Here is a 22175-nt window from a genome sequence, read left to right on the forward strand (position 1 = left end):
GGAAGAGACATTTTTCTCGATGAGATTGATGACATAGAAGTTTAATAACATTTTTTATTTAAAAAATCTCTCCATGATATCCACTGAAGGGACAGTGCTCCAAGATATCACCATGCAGGAAGAACAGAAAGGATTGGTTTATTTTCATTAATTTCTTTTATTTTAGTTAAATTTAATTTCTTAAAGTGGCTTCATTTCCAGTTAGTTTAACATGGAGGAACAAGCAGCTGAAGGGTTCAGTCCGCTTCAAGTGCGCAAATTGGAACCAAACATTCTGTACCTGATCCAATTGTTATAATTGCAGGTTATTTTATTGCCACAATCTCCTTATTAAATATTTTAGTCTCCACTCAGTCCCATCATCATCACTGTTAGAATCAGCTATTTAGCCAAGCCATTTTTGTGGCTCTTTCCAAACAAAATTAGTCTGGATTTTGTCCAAAGACATGATACCAAATTCAGATTTTACAATAGCCTCCATGAGTAATTCTCCCTGAATAACCTGGAAATTAAAGCTTCTGTGTTTTTCCTTTCCTGGAACAAGTAATTATAAATGATTTTTTGCTTCCTCTATTCTTCATATCTGACAAGGCAGTCCTACCAGCGGTTTTGGAGGGCTGTGATGTCAGAGATTATGTTACCATTGTCATTGTTTTAAAAACATTCTTTTCAGGAAAGAGAAACTCTTTATGCCAACTGCAACAAAGAACTCTGCTTTCAAAGTGACCACTTGATTATAGTTAACCAATTTGTCCTTATGTTCATCAGCAATTTAGATTTTTCTAATAAACATAGAAACTTAACTTTACTTATTTCCTTTGATTGATCCTAAGCCATCAAGTTGGTGTCAATTTTTAACAACCATATTGTTATGTATGCATGTACAGAGGACCGTATTTGCATACTCGCTGCTGATTGTTCCATCTAGCAGTGGGAAAAATAAACTGCTATCAGTGGCCAGTTAGGCTGACAGCACTCTTTAAAAAGAGAGCTCTGGCAGCCTGCCAGCGAGTCTATTCTGATCATGAGTCTATAATAAAGGTGCTGAAATACTGTCCGTATCCTGCCTCTTCACTGTGCCCCCTATTTCACAATGGTGATGAAGGTGGGATCCTGAAGAGGACAAAGGCAGAAAAAGAGTTGACCTCAACCTCATGGCATCTGCGGCCATTTTATCGCAAGGGATGACCTCTGCAGCAGCCAACCCAAGATGACCACACAAACTTCACCTGCACCAGCACCGTTTGACCCAAAAATGGAGGAATGGTGCACCTACATAAGTCATTTCCAAATGTTCCTGAAAGTCAACAACTACCAAGACCTCCCCAACAACAGGAAAAGGGCACTTTTCCTCAGTTATTGTAGGCCAAAAATTTACAAGATGATACAGACATTAGCAGCTCCAACAGACTTTGAATCGATAAACTGGACAATGCTACAAAACATTTTGAATGACCATTATGCTCCCACCGCACCACCGATGGTAAGCTGGAATAAATTCTACCAGCGTCAGCAAGAAGGCGAAACAATAAACTATTTCGTTGCCAAATTATGAGAACTCGCATCGAAATGTGAGTTCATCAATCCCAAGAAAATGATGAAGGACTGAATCATATTGGGAATGAGGGACCTTAACTTGAAGAAGAAACTACTAATCCGAAGGGGAGCCATTTTCAAAGACATAGTCAAAGAAGTCTGGGCTGCAGAGTTGTCTGATAACTCCGCCACTGACATCCAAAAGTCAAGCAGTGTCCATCACACACAAAAGAAACTATAAAAGCAATGGGAGAACCCTGAATCTGATGGGAATCTGATGGAGAAGATGAAGTACACTGCATCCAGACAGAGAAAAGGGTAAGCTACAAAGAGGCTGACCCTAGGCAGTCCACGTGTGGTGGGTTTATGGGTTTCCATGCTAGAGCACTCTGCAGGTTTAAAGAAGCCATTTGTTGCTGGTGCCAGTGGAAGGGACACATAGCAGAGGCTTGCAGGGCTACCCAATCGATCCCCTTTCAACCAAGACCTCCGACTGTGCTAGGAAGGCAAAGCAACCAAAGACTGGGTTTTCAACAGAATAAATGGTGGGAAGAACCATATCCGGAAGTGAGGGGAATTAACCAGTGGGACATTCAGACAAATGTGATGCAGACAAGTCTCACATCACTCTCAACATCGAGGGATCCCCATGCAGCATGGAGTTGGACATGGGATCATTCTTCACTATCATGTCATGGCAAACTCTAAAAGGTTTCATCCCCACCATGGAGAAAAAACAAGTCAAACCCCAGAGAATCACCTTGAATGACTTCCAGGGGAAAAACATCCTGGTGCTGGGGAGAGCGACCATGCAAGTAACCTTTAAGGACTTTTGTGGACAATTACCACTGACTGTAGTTGACAATTCAGACCCATACTATTGGGCACCGAATAGTTCAAACCCATGGGCTTGGGGTAACTGGCATCCACAAGATCTAAGGAAATGAATTTGAGATGCTGCTCGCTGAATTTGGGGACATCTTTGATGGGAACCTAGGCAAATATACAGGAAAACCTATATCTTTTAACCTAGACCCTAGTGTTGCCCCAATCCAGCTCAAGCCCCGAAGGATTCCATTTGCTCTCTGGCCCAAAGTAGATAAGCAATTAGACAAACTAATTGCCCATGGGATGCTGGAACCTGTTGATCCCTCCACCTGGGAGACCCTAATAGTCACCCCCATGAAGTCGGAGGGTCAATCTGCATCTGCGCGGACTACAAATGCACCCTGAACAAAGCGTTGCAACAGAGTGCCTACCCGGTAGCAGTCGTTCAACATCTGCTTCACTCACTAGGAAGTGGAAAAATATTACCAAATTAGACTTAGCACAAGTGTACCAGCAACTTTCAGTAGTTGCCACCGCTGCAGAAGCGCAAACCATTGTGATGCACCATGGGGCCTTTAAATGCTACTGTCTACAATTTGGAGTAAGCGTAGCACTGGAGTTATTCCAGAGCATGATGGAGTGCCTCCTACAGGACATTCCAGGGGTAGTACCAGATTTTGATGATGTTCTTGTGCCCAGGGACAACAAAGAGCACTTGATCATCCAGTTAAAAGAGACCTTGGGGTACCTTCAAAAGGGGGGGGGCTCAAAGTCAAAAAAGAGAAATACAAAATAGACGTACCGCCTATTGCTACTTAATTGATGGTTCAGGGATCCACCCCACAAACAGTAAAGTCAAAGCAATTAAAGAACCCCCCACCCCCAAGAACAAAACTGAACTCCAGGCTTTCCTTGGACTATTAAACTTTTATGGCATTTTTTTAAAACAGAAGGCCACCGTTGCTGAACTTTTGCACAGACTGCTAGGCAAGATGGCTGTGTGGACCTGGGGATGCAAGGAAGCCCATGTGTTTGCAGCTGTTAAGGAATTGTTATCATCAGAGAGCATCCTCATTCAATATAACGAAACCCTTCCCCTTACACTGATATGTGATGCTTCAGCTTTTGGAGCTAGGGCTGCCCTCAGCCACCAGCTACCAGTTGGAACTGAGGCCCCCATTGCTTTTTACTCCAAAACATTGTCACCCATAGAGAGGAACTACAGCCAACTGGCTGTACAGCCAAATTTACATTTCAAACCAAACACTATCAACACTAAAGGGATGCTTATTGTGGGGGGATAGAGCAATTTTACCTCAAGGCTTGAGGAAGCAGGTATTAGAAACATTGCATGTGGGGTACCCAGGCATTGTATGAATGAAGGCATTGGTCCAGAACTACATATGGTGGCCAAATATGGATCAGGACATTATGGAGTGGGTGGCTACCTGCACTCTCTGCCAAGAATCCAGGCCAGTTCCACCCAGGGCACCCATTAGGGAGTGGGATAATCCAAAGGGACCATGGTCAAGAATACATATTGATTTCACGGGGTCGATAGGGGGGCAAACCTTTTTAATTATTGTGGACACATACTCCAAGTGGCTGGAGTGGATTACGATGCCCACCTCAACCACAGAAGTGACGATTAGGGCCCTGCGAAGGATTTTAACCACCCACAGGCTACCAGACGTCCTGGTCTCTGACAATGGGCCCAATTCACAGCAAAATCATTTGCATCATTTCTGGTGGGTCAAGGGATCAGGCATGCATTAGTCACACCATTCAGCCTGGCGAGCAATGGTCAAGTGGAATGAATGATGTGATCTACGAAAGCAGCACTCACCAAAATGGGCCCTAGGAATTGGGAAGAATAAATAGACCAATTTTTATTTATTTTTATTTATTTATTTGTCAAACACAACAGTATACATAAGTATAAGCATGAAATAACCATACGAATTGGATACAATCAAACAGAACATTAGGACAGGAACAGTAGGCACACTGGTGCTCTTATGCACGCCCCTTACAGACCTCTTAGAAATGGGATGAGGTCAATAGTAGACAGTTTTTGGTTGAAGTTTTAGGATTTTGGGAAGAGACCACAGAGTCAGGTAGTTTATTCCAGGCATTAACAACTCTGTTACTGAAGTCATATTTTCTACAATCAAGATTCACAATAAGTTTAAATCTATTGTGTGCTCGTGTATTGTTGTGATTGAAGCTGAAGTAGTCTTAGACAGGAAGGACATTTCTTCTAGCACAATTTCTCCTAGTACAGCACATAACACCCAGCGCGGCAACAAATAGAAGTCCAACTGAGTTACTGATGGGGTAGAAACTGAGGTCCCAACTAGATAGATTACATCCTCACTTCTACCCAGAGATCCCTTTAGAATCAACCAGACAGACCAGAGCATTTGGGATGGGAGACTTGGTATATGCCCATAACTATGCTGGATATCCCACTTGGTTGCTGGCAAAGATAGTAGCAATTACCGGCCCCAAGTCATATCAAGTGGCATTCAAGGACAGAGAAAGCTCTGCTAGCCTGCCAGTGAGTCTATTCTGATCGCGAATCCATAATAAAGGTGGTGAAATACTGTCTGTGTCCTGCCTCTTCACTGCACCCCCACCAACATAAATAGATTTTCTCCAGGATTATCCATCCCTATTTTGGCTTTTCAGGTCTTAGTGCACTGAATACATCCACCTGGCTGCTAGTCATTATCTTCTTTTTATTTATTTTATTTTATTTTATTTTGTCACACAGTATATATAAGCATAAGCATGAAATAATATACAATATATAAGCATATATATAAGTATGAGTATGTAATAACTGTATTAATTGGATATAACAAAAGGAAACAATAGGACAGGAACGGTAGGCACGCTTGTGCTCTTATGCACGCCCCTTACAGACCTCTTAGAAGGCGTGAGGTCAACCGTAGACAGTTTTTGGTTGAAGTTTTGGGGATTTTGGGAAGAGACTATAGAGCCAGAGAGTTTATTCCAGGCATTAACAACTCTGTTACTGAAGTCATATTTTCTGCAATCAAGCAGTTGATGGAGCAGTTAACATTAAGCTTAAATCTATTGTGTGCTCGTGTATTGTTGCAATTGAAGCTGAAGTAGTCTTTGACAGGAAGGACATTGTAATTTTTCCTTCCAACTTTCATAGAATTAAAGCTGATCCATAGTTAGTTCTTCACATAATGTGTCCAGAGGAGGATAATTTGACCCTCATCATTTGCATGCACAAGGAATTTATCTTGGTGCATACACTCTCTGAGTACATAAAAGAAAAAATACGTTCATCAAGAATCATAAGGTACAACATTTAATGATAGTCCTAGGGAAACAATCGCTATAAATCTTAAGGATACCAGCAACAAGGTTACAGTCATACAGTCATAAGTGGGAGGAGATGGGTGATAGGAAAGATGAGAAGATTAATAGTAATGCAGATTTAGTAACTAGTTTGACAGTGTTGAGAGAATTATTTGTTTAGCAGAGTGACGGTGTTCGGGAAAAAACTGTTCTTGTTTCTAGTTGTTCTGGTGTGCAGTGCTCTATAGCATCATTTTGAGGGTAGGAGTTGAAACAGTTTATGTCCAGAATGCGAGGGGTCTGTAAATATTTTCAGAGCCCTCTTTTTGACTCGTGCAGTATACAGGTCCTCAATGGAAGGTAGGTTGGTAATAATTCTTTTTTCTGCAGTTCTAATTATCCTCTGAAGTCTGTGTCTGTCTTATTGGATTGCGGAACCAAACCAGACAGTTATAGAAGTGCACAAGACAGACTCAATAATTCCTCTGTAGAACTGTATCAGCAGCTCTTTGGGCAGTTTGAGCTTTCTGAGTTGGCGTAGAAGGAACATTCTTTGTTGTACTTTTTTGATGACGTTTTTGATGTTGGGTGTCCATTTTAGGTTGTGAGATATGGTAGAACCTAGAAATTTGAAGGTCCCTATTGTTGATACTGTATTGTCTAATATTGTAAGCGGTGGTAGTATGGGAGGGTTTTTCCTAAAGTCCACCACCATTTCTATGGTTTTGAGTGTTCAGTTCCAGATTGTTCTGCTCGTACCATGAGGCTAGTTGTTCAACCTCAATTTGCTCAATATGCAAATTGCAGGGGGTCTAACAGTGGATCCGTGATAGTTTTCAAGTGAGACAGCACCAGCCTTTCAAAGGTTTTCATAACTACAGATGTTAGAGCAACTGGTCTGTAGTCATTCAGTTCCTTGATGATGGGCTTCTTCGGCACTGGGATGATAGTAGAGCATTTGAAGCAAGAAGGAACATAGCACATCTCTAGTGATTTATTGAAGATTCAGGTGAAGATGGTGGCCAATTGGTCAGCACAGACTTTTAAGCAAGAAGGAGTTTTCTTGTCTGGGCCTGGAGCTTTTCCTGGCTTTTGTCTGTGAAATAGGTCTTGCACTTCCTTTTCTGTGATCACTAGGGGTTGTGAACCCAATGGGATGGGGTCAAGTTGTAGGAGGCTTGGCTGTTGTTAGTGGTCTGAGATGGGGTTTGTGGAGATAGGTGGCTGTAGTTTCTTTCTCTCTTCATCTGCCTGGGAAGGATGTTTGCTATAACAGGTGATTGTTTGTTACTCAAAGTGCAAATCTGTGGCTTATTCCCTAGTAGCATATTGTCTTTTTTATAAATGCTGCTGTTTTGTCTCACTCTATGAAACCAAATAATTTTCTCCTGTTTATTGTTTCCCCATGGCTTTTTCTGGATAATGCAAAATAAAGTGGTAAACTTACTGGGTTGCAGTATTTTGCTGGGCTATTTTTTAAATTTCTTATAAGTACTACTGCATTTAGTCCTAGGAGAAGAGGATTGAGGAAATTAATCTCTATTTTTTGAATCAAGAAGAATTTGAATTTGAAGAATTCAAAGAACTTAAAATAATATACTTATAAACTACTCACTATCTTCTTGAATGTTACTTTATTTTTACACTTGCCTGTCTTTGCAAAACATCCTTGCTCCCATCACACCCAATACTGCTTTTTTTGTTTGTTTGTTTACATTTATACCCCGCCCTTCTCCGAAGACTCAGGGCGGCTTACAATGTATAAGGCAATAGTCTCATTCTATTTGTATATTTTTTACAAAGTCAACTTATTGCACCCCCCCAACAATCTGGGTCCTCATTTTACCTACCTTATAAAGGGTGGAAGGCTGAGTCAACCTTGGGCCGGGCTCGAACCTGCAGTAATTGCAGGCTCTGTGTTCTATAACAGGCTTCTCTATTGCCTGAGCTATCCCAGCTTCATACACCAATTTCTATTTTTTAAAATTTTCAACTCCATTTTAGGATTTTCTCAAATATTTGGTTTCTTGTCCGATTGAACTTCCAGCACCTTCAGAAGCAAGGTTCACGAGCTCCATGGCCCCGTTCCAAGCTCTCCCTGTCGGGGGCTTCATTTGGAGCCATAGCCACCTAGGAGGGGTGGTGAAGCAAAGGGGGACCACCTTGCAGGTTGAGAGGAGCCACATCTCCCCTCCCTGACTCAGAAACCCCTCTCATCCGAAGATTAGGAGCAGCGGCAGTCAAAATGGCTGCCATGAAGCCAGGGAACATCCAGAAACCATAAGTTTGTGCAGGAGGAGAGAAATGGTGAATGTTGTGTCATCTAGGTGATAAACGATTTTTTGCTAAAGCTTGACACCCCCCCAAAAAAAAAAATTCAAGGGGAATACATTTTAGAATGATTTGTTACAGCCGCATGCAATTATTGTGAAAAAACATATTGGAAATTTAAAAAGTAAGTATTTATTTAAAAAGAAAATTAAGCTGGAAATTGAATCCTCAAAACAATAGGTGTGATATTAAGAAGGCATATTAAGATGCTGGAACCATAACCACACCTTTTCTTCAAATAATTTGCTTTTAAGTTTTTTATTTATAAGTTAAAACAAACAAGATAAATAAATGAGACTTGTCAAAATAAAAACAGAGAGGCAGCAGAGTAAAGTAAAGAGCGCTATCTGCTGATGAAAGTGATTTTTTGCAATTTGGGAGTAAACATTGAAATAAATGGAAATAACTATTGAACTATACATATTTACCCTTTAATCATTGGAGACTGGGATATTAAATAAGATTTTGCATTTGGAGACCCCTGAATATTATTGGATATATAAAAATGACTTGAGTAGTAGAGGATCCCTGAAGTAACTAATTGATTAGATTGAACATTGATGAGACATTAAAACTTGACTTGGAGGCTTGGTTTCTGAACTGATGACTGTGAAGATTTAAACAGAATGGAGTCAATGATTCAAAACATTAAGGATCTTATACTGGAACTACACAAGGACATGGTGGAAATATTTGATCATATAGATAGAAAATGGGAAAATTGTATACAAGAGGCAAGGAGCAAAGACCAGGACAAGAAGGAGAGAATGGAATTAACAGTTGGAATAGAAGGGGAATTAGAATTGAGAAACCAGCAAAAAGAAGACAACAAGGAGGAGATACTTTTAAAATTAATAAGGATTGAGTAACTAAAACAGGGGGAATACACTTTAAAATATTTTTAAAAAGAAATGGGAGGAGCAAGAAGAGGCTTGTGGGGGGAGAGATAGGATTTAGAACAAAAAGCTTTCAAATTAAACAGTGGGAAAGGGCAGGGTAAGGAGAAAAAATTAAATTATGGATTCAGATTATAAACCTCAAAGTAGATGGAATAAAAGATTTAAGAGAAAAATATGGGAGACAAGTAAAAAAAGGTAGGATTAAAAGATTGGATGTCGACAAGAGGTTAAGGGGAGAAAAAGAGTTATAGATTTGTTATGATTATATTTTAATAATTGTATTAATATTAGAATGATATAGGCTGGATAATTAGTTGGTATGTAATATAATAAATATTAGGATAAACATTTTACTATAAATGTATATGTAACTATGGTAAAATTATAAATGAGAATTTACTATTAATTGGAAATGAGAGGTTGAATGATGGTATTATCAAAAGTGTGTAAAACATGACTATTGTGTGGGTAATGTGATAAGTAGATACAGCTATGCGTAATAATAAAATTATATGGAACAAAAAAACTAGAATTTGAATGAGAAAATTAGAAAAAAGATAGAATAGGAATATGTTGAATGCTTTAAATGATTGTGATTGATATTAGAAGTCATGTTTGAGATATTACTGTAACGCTCTCTACATGGGGCTCCCCTTGAAGAGCACCCGGAGACTCTAGCTGGTCCAGAATGCGGCTGCGCAGGTGATAGAGGGAGCTACTCGTGGCTCCCATATAACACCTCTCCTGCGCAAGCTGCACTGGCTGCCTGTGGTCTTCCGGGTGCAAGTCAAGGTGTTGGTCACCACCTTTAAAGGGCTCCATGGCTTAGAACCGGGGTATTTACGAGACTGCCTGCTGCCACCGTTTGCCTCCCATCAGCCTGTGCACTCCCATAGGGAGGGCCTCCTTCAGGGTGCCGTCAGTCAAACAATGTCGGCTGGCGACCCCCAGGGGGAGAGCCTTCTCTGTGGGGGCACCTACCCTCTGGAATGAGCTTCCCCCAGGACTTCGACAGCTCCCTGAACTTCCACCGTGAGCTGAAGACGTACTTATTCTTCCGTGCAGGACTAGCATAAAATTAAAAACTATTAGTAATTTTAATGGGTTTTTTTATGGTTTTAATGTGTATTTTAATTAATGGGCCAAATTGAATAGGTTTTTTAAATTAGTTTTTAGTTGTATATTGTATGGTTTTTATTGTGTTTTTACCTGGCTGTAAACTGCCCTGAGTCCTTCGGGAGAAGGGCGGTATAGAAATTAAATTATTCTATTCTATTCTATTCTATTCTATTCTATTCTATATTAAATAATGGAAGGAAGAAAGAAAGGAACTTTAATATATATAGAGAGAGGAATAGTTAAATAATGGGAATATGAATAATATAACAGATTATCATGTCTTTGAATATGTAATAATGTGAAGAGGGAAAATATTAAAGAAAATTTAGAATGGAAGGATGGTAAAGCAATGTATTAATAATATGGAATAAGGAAAATAGAATGTATTAATTATGAATATGTTTATTTGTATTGAATTTTATGATACTCAGATACCACAACATCCACATAATGATATGTATTAAACTATACAAAAATAAAAAACTTGATTTTTTAAAAAAATTATTGGCTTCTTGACCTTTTGGCTAAGACCAAACATAGGATTGCCTCAAATTCTTTATGAGATTCTCAGACATCCCATTCTTTTCAACCATCCCCTCTCTCTCTATCTCTCTCTCTCTCTCTCTCTCTCTCTCTCTCTCTCTCTCATATATATATATATAGGGGGAGAGAGAGAGAGAGAGGTCTTTGGTTATTCGGGTTTTCTCCCGCGTAAAATTGGAAGTGTCTTGGCGATGTTTTGACGAAGTCTCATTCGTCATCTTCAGGCTTCAGCTTCGTGCTTCTGGGAGCAATGTGTGATCGCAGTTGTTTCTTCCTTTTAACTGCTAGTAGGGGTTTGAACTGATTGGATGGGAGCTTGGCTGTGCTCTGATTGGATGGGGGTGTTTTTGTGCTCTGATTGGCTGGGGATGTGTCCTGTTTGGGTGGGGGCTTGGTTGTGCTCAGTTTAGTCTGTGTTGCAGGGGGATTTGAGCTGGTGAGCTGCAGTGCTGTTGTTTGGTTTCGTGGTCATGCTACATCTTCATAGTGGGTGTCAGTCTGCTGCATGTATGGATTGGAGGGGTTTGAAATGGCTAATGTTGCAGCTGCTGTCTGGTTTCTGGTCCTTGGTCGTGCTTCATGATCAGAGTGGGTTTGGGTCTGCTTTCTGGGTGGATGTGCGGTGGTGACATCCTGTGTGGACCTCGTGAGTGTGGGTCTGGTGTCATTCCTCATGTTAGGGACTCGTTTGTCAATAAGGGCGGGTTTCCAAATGGCTGGTAGGCGGGAGGTATCATCTCGTTTGTTCATGCTGTGTGGGCGTTTTTCTATCTCAATGGCTTCTCTGATTGTTCTGTTGTTAAAGTATTCAGTTTTGGCGATAGTTCTGGTCTTTTTAAAGTCGATATCGTGTCCTGTGACTTTAAGGTGTTGGATCAGGGAAGAAGTAGGTTCCTCTTTTTTGACTGAGTTTTTGTGTTCTTCAATGCGTGCACTTATTCTTCTGTTGGTTTGTCCAATGTATGTGGTGGGGCAGGCGGTGCATGGGATTTCATATACTCCTTGATTTTCTAACTCAATTTTGTCTTTGGGGTTTCTTAGGATGGTGGATATTTTTCGGTTTGTGCAGAATGCTGTCTTGATGTTATGTTTGTGGAGGATCTTGCTGATTCTGTCTGTGGTGCCTTTTATATATGGGAGGAGGGCTGTGCCGTTTTCTTGTTCTCTGTCTTGGATTTTAGTGGGGGGTTCTTTTTGGATTAGTTTGGTAATCTTATTTCTCTGGAATCCATTGGATGTTAGTACGTTAGTGAGAGTGTGTAGTTTGGTTTTTAGGTGTTGTTCGTCAGCTAAGCATATATATTTCTAAGAAAACCAGCTCTGACTTCCATTCAACAAACTGGTCAGAAACACTCCTATTCATAGCTATTTAATTTATCTGGACAAATATTTGTTCTTTCAGCAGATCAGATGCATTACCTTTATTCTAATATTTGCACATTTTAAAATTTATCCATCCATTTCTCTTTAGTAAACATTCTAACACTATATACAAATTCATCTTCTTGATTTTTTTTTGCCATTTGTGTACATATAAGTTACATTGTCACACAATTCATTTCGTCTGTGGTGTATTATTTTTCAGATTCATACTCTTAGTTTAGTTTAGTTTAGTTTAATTTAATTTCTATACCGCCCTTCTCCCAAAGGACTCAGGGCGGTTTACAGCCAGGTAAAATGTTTTATACTACAGTCTATCTAATGGTCTCTTCAATTCTCTGAAAAGACCAACATCTCTACAAAAATGTACTGCATATATACATTCATTTTTCCCATCAATATGCCTTTATGAATACCATAAGGATTATTTATTTATTTATTTATCGCAAATATGTTAAATAACCAAGGAGACATTATACATCCTTATCTGATGCCTTGCTCTGTGTTGAACTATTTGCTAAGCATTCCAATTATTCTCATGCATGATTCACCGCCATTAAATATCACTTTTGTTGCATTCAGAAAGATTGATCAACTCCACGTTTTGCACAAAACATTCCATTATTTATTTAACATTCCAGTTAAATCTTATCACTGTATTATGCTCTTTCTCTAAATCAATAAACATTTATTTCTTATAGTCAGACATTACTGAATGGTTTGTTATAGAGCAAAACACCAGGCTCTGCCTGGTGTACAACTACACACAACACATTCAGATTCTGTTTATCGCTACCTCTTGCATTCTTTCAGTCATGACTCTGCCAGACACCTTACTGGGCATGCTTAAGATCATACCTAGGTAGTTTTGCATTCATACTTGCTATATTTCCCTTTGTATAAGGAAACAATAGCAGCATTCTTTTAATTGTCAAGTACAGATGAAGTCTTCACACCAGTATTAAGCAAATATCACAGCCTATCCATAAGCTGGCCATTTTCACATTTCTCAAATTACATCAGATAAGACTGCAGCCTTTTCATTTTTCAATATTCTCACAACATTTATGATTATTTTTTCTTGGACACTAACATTTATGTCACTCATTTCAATTCTACTCTGAAATATTGCTGTCAAATCTTTAAAATATTGCTTCCAGTATTCCCGAAAGTTTCATCCGAAATTATCCACTCAACCCGAAGCTCTTTCTTTAGGTTTTTTTTGTCCTCTTCCAAAAGGATTTTTATTTTTATAAAAACTATTTCTGTATTTTTCGCTGCTGCTTTTTATCTTAACTATTCCTTGCTGTATTTGATTGAGGTATTTCAACTCTCCTTTTTCTTCATATATATTATACAATACCTTTCTATCACCCAGATTTTAACAACACTCAGATTCTTACTTACTTACCTCTCATCCACAGATCCTTTCACTTCATCATCCATTTTTAACCTTTTGATTAGTAGTACATTTCCACACATTTCTGTGGTAATCTAAAATTATTTTCAATTTTTCCCTACTGTTGATGTTCCATTTATTCTGCTGGGAGGTTGAATTTTTTTCTAATACTTACTCATATTGGATTCATACTTTCTCTTTTCCGGTCCTTTTACTTTCATTTTCATTTTCACTTTCACTTATGTTTCTCCTTTCCATTTCCTTACTTTCTTGTTTTGCTTTGCTTTGGTTCCTTTTTTCCTCCAAGGTCCAGTCTTGATAATATCTAAAAATGATCTGTCCCACAGTGAGAACTTTTTCTCATCCTTGTATCCTTTACTAATTATCTCAATCTTTTAACATAATCACATTGATCATTCTTTTAATATGGCATTCATTCCTTTGACCTATGGATGGATGGATAGATTTATACTTAACGTATGTATCTTTTTCTAAACCCCAGTCTCATTCATTCTTGGGACTTCAACTGGTCAAATTATCCTCTGTACAATTTTGTGTCATTCCTACCCATCCGTTCATGTCCCCTTACAAAATTTTTTTTTCATAGATTGAATCCATTAAGGTTATATAATTTTCTCTCATAGAAATTTTTGGTACTTCAGTTATTACTGTATTATTCATGGGAGTACAACAGGCAGCTATACCCAGTTTATAGATTTCTATAGATTTCATATGCATTCACAAGAATCTGGATGACACATATATAAGTCTAAGTACTATTGTTATTGCTAAAATTTTCCTTATGCTATAGTCATCACCAGATAAACTTATAGGTATTAATTTCTGCTGTCCACCATAGCTTTTGTGAATAATTTCACATCATCTTTTTCGTAAACATTTCCCTTACATTCCTCCCTCCCTTCCTCCCTCCCTCTCTCTCCACACACACACACAGTGTGTGTGTGTGTGTGTGTATATATATATATATATATATATATATATATATATATATATATATATATATATATATATATATATATATATATATATATATATATAGGTCTTTGGTTGTTCGGTTTCTCCGTGTAAAATTGGAAGTGTCTTGGCGGCGTTTCGACGAAGTCTCATTCGTCATCTTCAGGCTTCAGCCGTGCTTCTGGGAGCAATGTGTGATCGCAGCTGTTTCTTCCTTTTAACTGCTAGTGGGGTTTGAACTGATTGGGTGGGAGCTTGGCTGTGCTCTGATTGGATGGGGTTTTCTGTGCTCTGATTGGCTGGGGTGTGTCCTGTGTTGGTGGGGGCTTGGTTGTGCTCAGTCTAATCTGCGCTGCAGGGGGATTTGAGCTGGTGAGCTGCACTGCTGCTGTTTGGCTTCGTGTTCGTGGTCGTGCTACATCTTCGTAGTGGGTGTCAGTCTGCTGCATGTATGGATTGGAGGGTTTGAAGTGGCTAATGTTGCAGCTGCGGTCTGGCTTCTGGTCCTTGGTCGTGCTTCCTGATCAGTGTGGGTTTGGGTGTGCTTCTGGGTGGATGTGTGGTGGTGACATCCTGTGTGGACCTCGTGAGTGTGGGTCTGGTGTCATTCCTCGTGTTAGGGACACGTTTGTCAATAAGGGCAGGTTTCCAAATGGCTGGTAGGCGGGAGGTATCATCTCGTTTGTTCATGCTGTGTGGGCGTTTTTCTATCTCGATGGCTTCTCTGATTATTCTGTTGTTAAAGTGTTCAGTTTTGGCGATAGTTCTGGTCTTTTTAAAGTCAATATCGTGTCCTGTGACTTTAAAGTGTTGGACCAGGGAAGAAGTTGGTTCTTCTTTTGAATGAGTTCTTGTGTTCTTCAATCGTGCACTTATTCTTCTGTTGGTTTGTCCAATGTATGTGGTGGGGCAGGCGGTGCATGGGATTTCATATACTCCTTGATTTTCTAACTCAATTTTGTCTTTGGGGTTTCTTAGGATGGTGGATATTTTTGGTTTGTGCAGAATGCTGTCTTGATGTTATGTTTGTGGAGGATCTTGCTGATTCTGTCTGTGGTGCCTTTTATATATGGGAGGAGGGCTGTGCCATTTTCTTGCTCTCTGTCTTGGGTTTTAGTGGGGGTTCTTTTGGATTAGTTTGGTAATCTTATTTCTCTGGAATCCATTGGATGTTAGTACGTTTGTGAGTGTGTAGTTCGGTTTTAGGTGTTGTTCGTCAGCTAAGCATTTTGTTCTAGAGATGAGTGTCTTGGCTACGGAGTTGATCTGTGCTGGGTGGTGGTGTGAGAGTGCATGCAGATAGCGGTTTGTGTGTGTTTTCTTCTGGTAGATGGTGTGTCCTAGGAGCCATTGGGTTTCTTGTAGACTAAGACATCTAGGAAGGGAAGTTGGTTGTTAACTTCTGTTTCCATGGTGAACTGTATTTTGGGGTGTAGGCTATTGAGGTGTGTGAGGAAGTTTTCAAGTTTTTCTTTCCCGTGTGGCCAGATTATGAAGGTGTCGTCTACGTATCTGAGCCAGAGTTTGGGTTTGTGATCAGATTTTTCTAGTGCTTGGGTTTCAAAGTGTTCCATGTAGAGGTTGGCAATGACAGGTGAGAGGGGTGATCCCATGGGTGCGCCTTCTATTTGTTTGTATTTTTGTCCGTTATAGATGAAGTATGTGTTGGATAGGCAGTGGTTGGTCAGATCTAGTATGTGCTTGGGGGGGTTATATTTGTTTTGGATAGCTGTCAAGGCTTCTTTGATTGGCACTTGGGTGAAGAGGGATATGACATCAAAGCTCACGAGTAGGTCGCTGGGCTGTAAGTTTTGTTTCTTTATGATCTCTATGAACTGGAATGAGTTTTTTACGTGTGAGGCGATGGATTCTGCATAGGGCTGTAGTTGTTTGGCGAGAAATTTGGCTAGGTTTTGTAGAGGTGAGCCTATGGAGCTGACTATGGGTCTGAGTGGGGTTCCTTCTTTGTGTATCTTGGGGAGGCCGTAGAGCTTAGGGCATCTGGATGATTTCTCCACAAACATAACATCAAGACAGCATTCTGCACAAACCAAAAAATATCCACCATCCTAAGAAACCCCAAAGACAAAATTGAGTTAGAAAATCAAGGAGTATATGAAATCCCATGCACCGCCTGCCCCACCACATACATTGGACAAACCAACAGAAGAATAAGTGCACGCATTGAAGAACACAAGAACTCATTCAAAAAAGAGGAACCAACTTCTTCCCTGGTCCAACACTTTAAAGTCACAGGACACGATATTGACTTTAAAAAGACCAGAACTATCGCCAAAACTGAACACTTTAACAACAGAATAATCAGAGAAGCCATCGAGATAGAAAAACGCCCACACAGCATGAACAAACGAGATGATACCTCCCGCCTACCAGCCATTTGGAAACCTGCCCTTATTGACAAACGTGTCCCTAACACGAGGAATGACACCAGACCCACACTCACGAGGTCCACACAGGATGTCACCACCACACATCCACCCAGAAAGCACACCCAAACCCACACTGATCAGGAAGCACGACCAAGGACCAGAAGCCAGACCGCAGCTGCAACATTAGCCACTTCAAACCCCTCCAATCCATACATGCAGCAGACTGACACCCACTACGAAGATGTAGCACGACCACGAACACGAAGCCAAACAGCAGCAGTGCAGCTCACCAGCTCAAATCCCCCTGCAGCACAGATTAGACTGAGCACAACCAAGCCCCCACCAACACAGGACACACCCCCATCCAATCAGAGCACAGCCAAGCTCCCACCCAATCAGTTCAAACCCCCACTAGCAGTTAAAAGGAAGAAATAGCTGCGATCACACATTGCTCCCAGAAGCACGTTGAAGCCTGAAGATGACGAATGAGACTTCTTAAACGCCGCCAAGACACTTCCAATTTTACACGGAGAAAACCCGAACAACCAAAGACCTATATACAAACACCCGTGAAAACCTCAGAAAACAAATATATATATATATATATATATATATATATATATATATATATATATAACATAACATCAGAGTTGGAAGGGACCTTGGAGGCCTTCTAGTCCAACCCCCTGCCCAGGCAGGAAACCCTACACCATCTCAGTCAGATGGTTATCCAACATATGTATGTATGTATGTACACACACACATGTATGTATACACATATATCAAATTGACCGTTTGGGACTAAAACATCAATAGGCAGCATTTTGATCCGAAGGAAATTTTAAATAATGATAGAATATTGTGAGCACTCTTTCAAAAAATGGCTGCCATAGGAAAGTTGATTATTCATAAAATAGCTGCTATATTAGATAAAACCAGACACAAACTATTCTCTTGTCAGATTACAGATTCTAGAGCATAATGATCTTGCCATCTTCTCTAGCTTCCAGGAATAACTTACAACTACAATATTTTTGGATGGAGATACAATTTGCTTCCATTTTGATTGTCAAGAAACACTTTTGGTTCCTACAAACATTGAATATGGTTGGAACTTTGCAGCTTACTACCTTTCCATTAATAATAATAATTTGAAAAAGATTTAAATCATATTGGGTAGTGAATGTGGTGCGCACCATGAGACATAATGATATTCACAGTCTAGAATTGTATCCCACAGGCTTATCAACCTTTTTTTTTAGTCAGGTAGAAAGGAGATAATCAGGGCTAATTATGGTTCTTCTATAATGGATATTGATCTAGAGATTAAAATAGCCAAACCTGAAGAATTTATGCATCTTTTTTTTTTTTTTATTTATTATTATTTTTTTTTTGCAACAAACAAACAAAAAGAAAATACATTATTACACCCTTGTGCTATACATAAAAGGAAGATTTGGGTCTTCGGATATATCCTCATGATTGCCAAAATCCACGTTCTCGAGGTACAGGTACTGAAGCGTCCAATGTTCCAAGCGCAAAGTCCACAAATGGTTTCCAAGTCTTCCAGAAAATATCTTCTTTATACACACCACTTCTAATTTTAATATCACATGTCATTTTATCATTTAAAGCTAATTTCCACATTTCAGAATTCCACTCTTCTATTCTAAAAATCACATCCAGTTTCCAATATCTAGCTATTATAATTCTACCTATTATAATCATAATTCTAATCAATTCTTTTTCATATTTTGTTAATTCTATTTCCTTAATTACCAACAATAATATAGTTTCCACTCTCAATGTTATTACTTTCCCCATCATTTCAAATATCATTTTCTCCAATTGTTGCCAAAACTTTTTAACCTTATCACAATTATACCACATATGTTCATAAGTCCCCAATTCCAACTCACATCTCCAACATTTTTACTAGTTTTTTATCCATTTGTGACAATCTTACTGAGTCAAATACCATTTCCAAACAACTTTATAATTGTGCTCTTTAATCCTTATAGATAAAGTTCTCATAATTCTACTCTTCCAATTCACATTCCAATCTGATTCTGGTATTTCAATATTAAGATCTTTTTCCCAATTTGTCCTCATCACTCTTTGTAATTTTTCATCAGAATTTATAATCTTATAAACCCTACTAACGAGTCCCTTTAGCCCAATTTCATCTTTCATAATCCGAGATACTAAATATTCAAATTCAGTTTCACATCTATTTATCGAATAATTTTCCTTTAGTTTTTTGTCCATTTTCTATCTGTATTTTTCAAACCAACTTAACCCTAATTTTCAATAATTTCTTTATTCCTCCTTTCATTTCCCATAACTTTTATCCAATCTTTAATAATTTCTATATTTTCCTCTTTAATCACTTCATTACGCTTTTATATTATTTTTAATCGCCAAATTCCAGTTGTCTCCCCCAAAAAGATTATATCCGGAATTAAAATTTTAACAAATTTGTTCCACATTTTACTTAATCCCTTTAACCAATAACTTCTACTTACACATTTTAAATTTGCTTTATCTAAAACCACCTTGATCCAAATTTCTATATCCCTTAACTCTAAATCTCTCAATAATTATCTTCACCTTTAAGTATTTTACCACTATCCGGATACCATACGCACAATAATAATTAAATAATTTGGGGATTCCTAATCCCTTCCTTTTGATTTTGATACCACATTTTCTTCACTAATCTGGGTCTTTTGCCACCATTGCAAAATTTATCCAGTTTTTCTGATATCCTTCAATATCTTTCTGTCAGATTTAGTGGTAGCATCTCGAATAAAAAGTTGAACTTGGGCAGCAACATCATCTTACACATTGCAATTCTACCAAACCAAGACAACTTTAAAATTTTATATTTATCTATCTTCTTCTCAATTTCGTTAATCACCACATCATAATTAAGTTTTTCAATTCTTTAACCTTAAGTGAAAGCACTATACCCAAATATTTCAATGTGTTTTAATCCTTATCCCAAATTGCTCTTGCATATTCTCAGACTCATTACCATTACTATCCATCAATAATTCTGACTTTGACCAATTTACTTTCAATCCTGTCATTTCTTCAAATTCTATCAAATGCTTATATATCTTTTCAAATCTTTCTCTACATTTTCAAAATAATTAAAGTATCATCCGCATACAAATTTATCTTATACCCTTATATCCTTCTAATTCTTCATCTTTTCTATCATTTTGTCAATATTTCCATAGCCAATAAAAATAATGTTGGGGACAGGGACATCCTTGTCTCGTACCAGCTTCTAATTTTATCTCTTCAGTTAATATTCCATTCACCTTCACTCTTGCACTGCTCTTTTGGTACAATTTTGAAATAACATGTATAAACTTATTACCAAAGCCTAAAGCCTCCACAATTACTTTAATTGTTTCCCATTGTACAGAATCAAAAGCTTTAAAATATCCAATGATACTATACCAATTTTATCACCATTATATTCAGCTACATCTATAATATTTAATACTCTTCTAACAATATCACTCATGTATCTACCCTTCACAAACCTACTTGATTATAACTTATATATCTATCTATAAATCTATTTAATCTATTACTTATAATAGCAGTAAATATCTTTGCATCCTGATTAATTAAAGAAATGGGCGATAGGACTCAATCCTTTCTAAATCTTTATCTGGTTTAGGAATTAGGATATCACCGTTCTATTCCATGACGAAGGTACTTCCCACCATGTAATATTCCATTGAATAATTTTTGCAATCTTGGTATTATTAATTCTTTAAATTCTTTATAAAACTCAACAGGTAATCCATCCTCACCTGGAGCTTTCCTAATTTTAATTTTGTATTATTCCATTAATCTCATCTTGTGTTATATCTTCTTCCATCAATTCTTTATATGTTTGATCAATTTTCACCACATATTTTTCTAAATAACTTTGCAATTTTCCCCGATTAATTGGTTTCTTTGAATATAGATTCTGAAAAAAATTTCTAACCACTTCACATTTCTCTAATTTTTTATAACATCTTATACCTCTATCATCTATCAAAACTCCAATTTCTCTCTTCTCTCTTTTATCTTTGCATCTTTGCCAATAATTTAGAATTTCTATTACTAAATTCAAAAATTCCTATTTAAAAATCTCAAATTTCTTTTTACTAACTCTGTATCTTCTTCTATCATTTTATTTCTTAACATATTAAGCTCCTGAAGAATTTTTTTTTTCTTTAGTAAGCAAAAATTGATTTTCCAATTCTTTAATCTGATTTTTATCTCTTTCCATTTTAATTTTATAATTTTTATTTCCTACTTGATAATTTAATACTCTCCTCTAAACACGCTTTCATCGCATCCCAAACAATTTCAAATTTAACCTCCCGTTATCATTTAATCTCCAACTTTCCTCCAATTTTTAAGTATCCATTTTTATCCTTTTCATTTTATACAATTTCTTCATATCTCCAATAGCTTCTTTTTTCTCAAAATTAAAATCTAAGTCCATAACTTCTGCATGATCAGAATCTTTAAAATTCACATCTACCTTATCCACATTATTCAACAAATCTTTAGAAAGAAAAATATAATCAATTCTAGAATATGTATTATATATCTTAGAAAAAATTTACTTCAAAAGCTTTAACCTCTCTGATATCAGATATTGTACTTTAAAAACATTTTTTTGGATGAAGATGGAAGATATGTAATAATTGTTAAATCTTAGGAAAATACACTTGTTAATTTATATTTCAAATGCAAGAAATTTTCTTGAAATAACAAAATTTTAAATGAAATTAAATAATTGTCATTTTAATTTAATCAGAGATAAAATAGACAGTACTAATCCCAGCTTGGAAGCAAATAATATTTTTAAATATGTGGATCTTCACTTTGATTTGAGAGATTAAAAATTAGAGTATCTTTTTTTTTCTAAGATATATATGCATCTTTTTAAATATTCAAAATATTGTATCTCAGATTTTATATTGTTTCATTTTCTTAAATAATGAAAGGTAAAAGACATTCCTAACAATGTTCCAGTTATAGGAAAAGGAGGGAAAGGACATTGCATCAGGAGTCAAGGACTTAGCAGTATGGTTTAAACTTTAAAGGACAACCAGTCAAATAATCTTAAGAATCCTAAATGCAGAGGACACGGCATTGATGGCTGGGGATTTTAATCACCTTCTGCCAAGGAATCATTCCAAATATGTCTGGTTCATTTAGAACATACATTTATCCTCAGGATATGTTTGGGACCCTTGAAGAACAGAAAGGGGGAAAACTTCTATAAATAAGTATTCTGCCTTTTTTTTCCCAACTAGTGCAGTTAATAAGACTGTTTTCCTTGCTCAGCTCCCAGACACGGTTTCCACTCATCAGATTTAAGGTTGGTTTAGTGTTATTTACTGGCAGGCTTCCATC

General features: G+C 37.8%; 1 protein-coding gene across 1 annotated transcript in view; it reads right to left on the minus strand.

Moving 5' to 3' along the window:
* Positions 1 to 1083: 1083 nt before the first annotated feature.
* HAP1 (huntingtin associated protein 1) overlaps positions 1084 to 22175 on the minus strand; it is a 321391-nt gene continuing 300299 nt past the window's right edge. Inside the window, exons 19-20 of the mRNA XM_058182688.1 lie at positions 2383 to 2529; positions 1084 to 1113 (exon numbers count right to left, since the gene is read on the minus strand). Coding sequence (XP_058038671.1) covers positions 1084 to 1113; positions 2383 to 2529 — 177 coding nt within the window. The remainder of the gene's footprint in view (positions 1114 to 2382; positions 2530 to 22175) is intronic.

This window comes from Ahaetulla prasina, chromosome 4 (genome assembly GCF_028640845.1).
Source record: "Ahaetulla prasina isolate Xishuangbanna chromosome 4, ASM2864084v1, whole genome shotgun sequence".
Classification (NCBI taxonomy): Eukaryota; Metazoa; Chordata; class Lepidosauria; order Squamata; family Colubridae; genus Ahaetulla; species Ahaetulla prasina.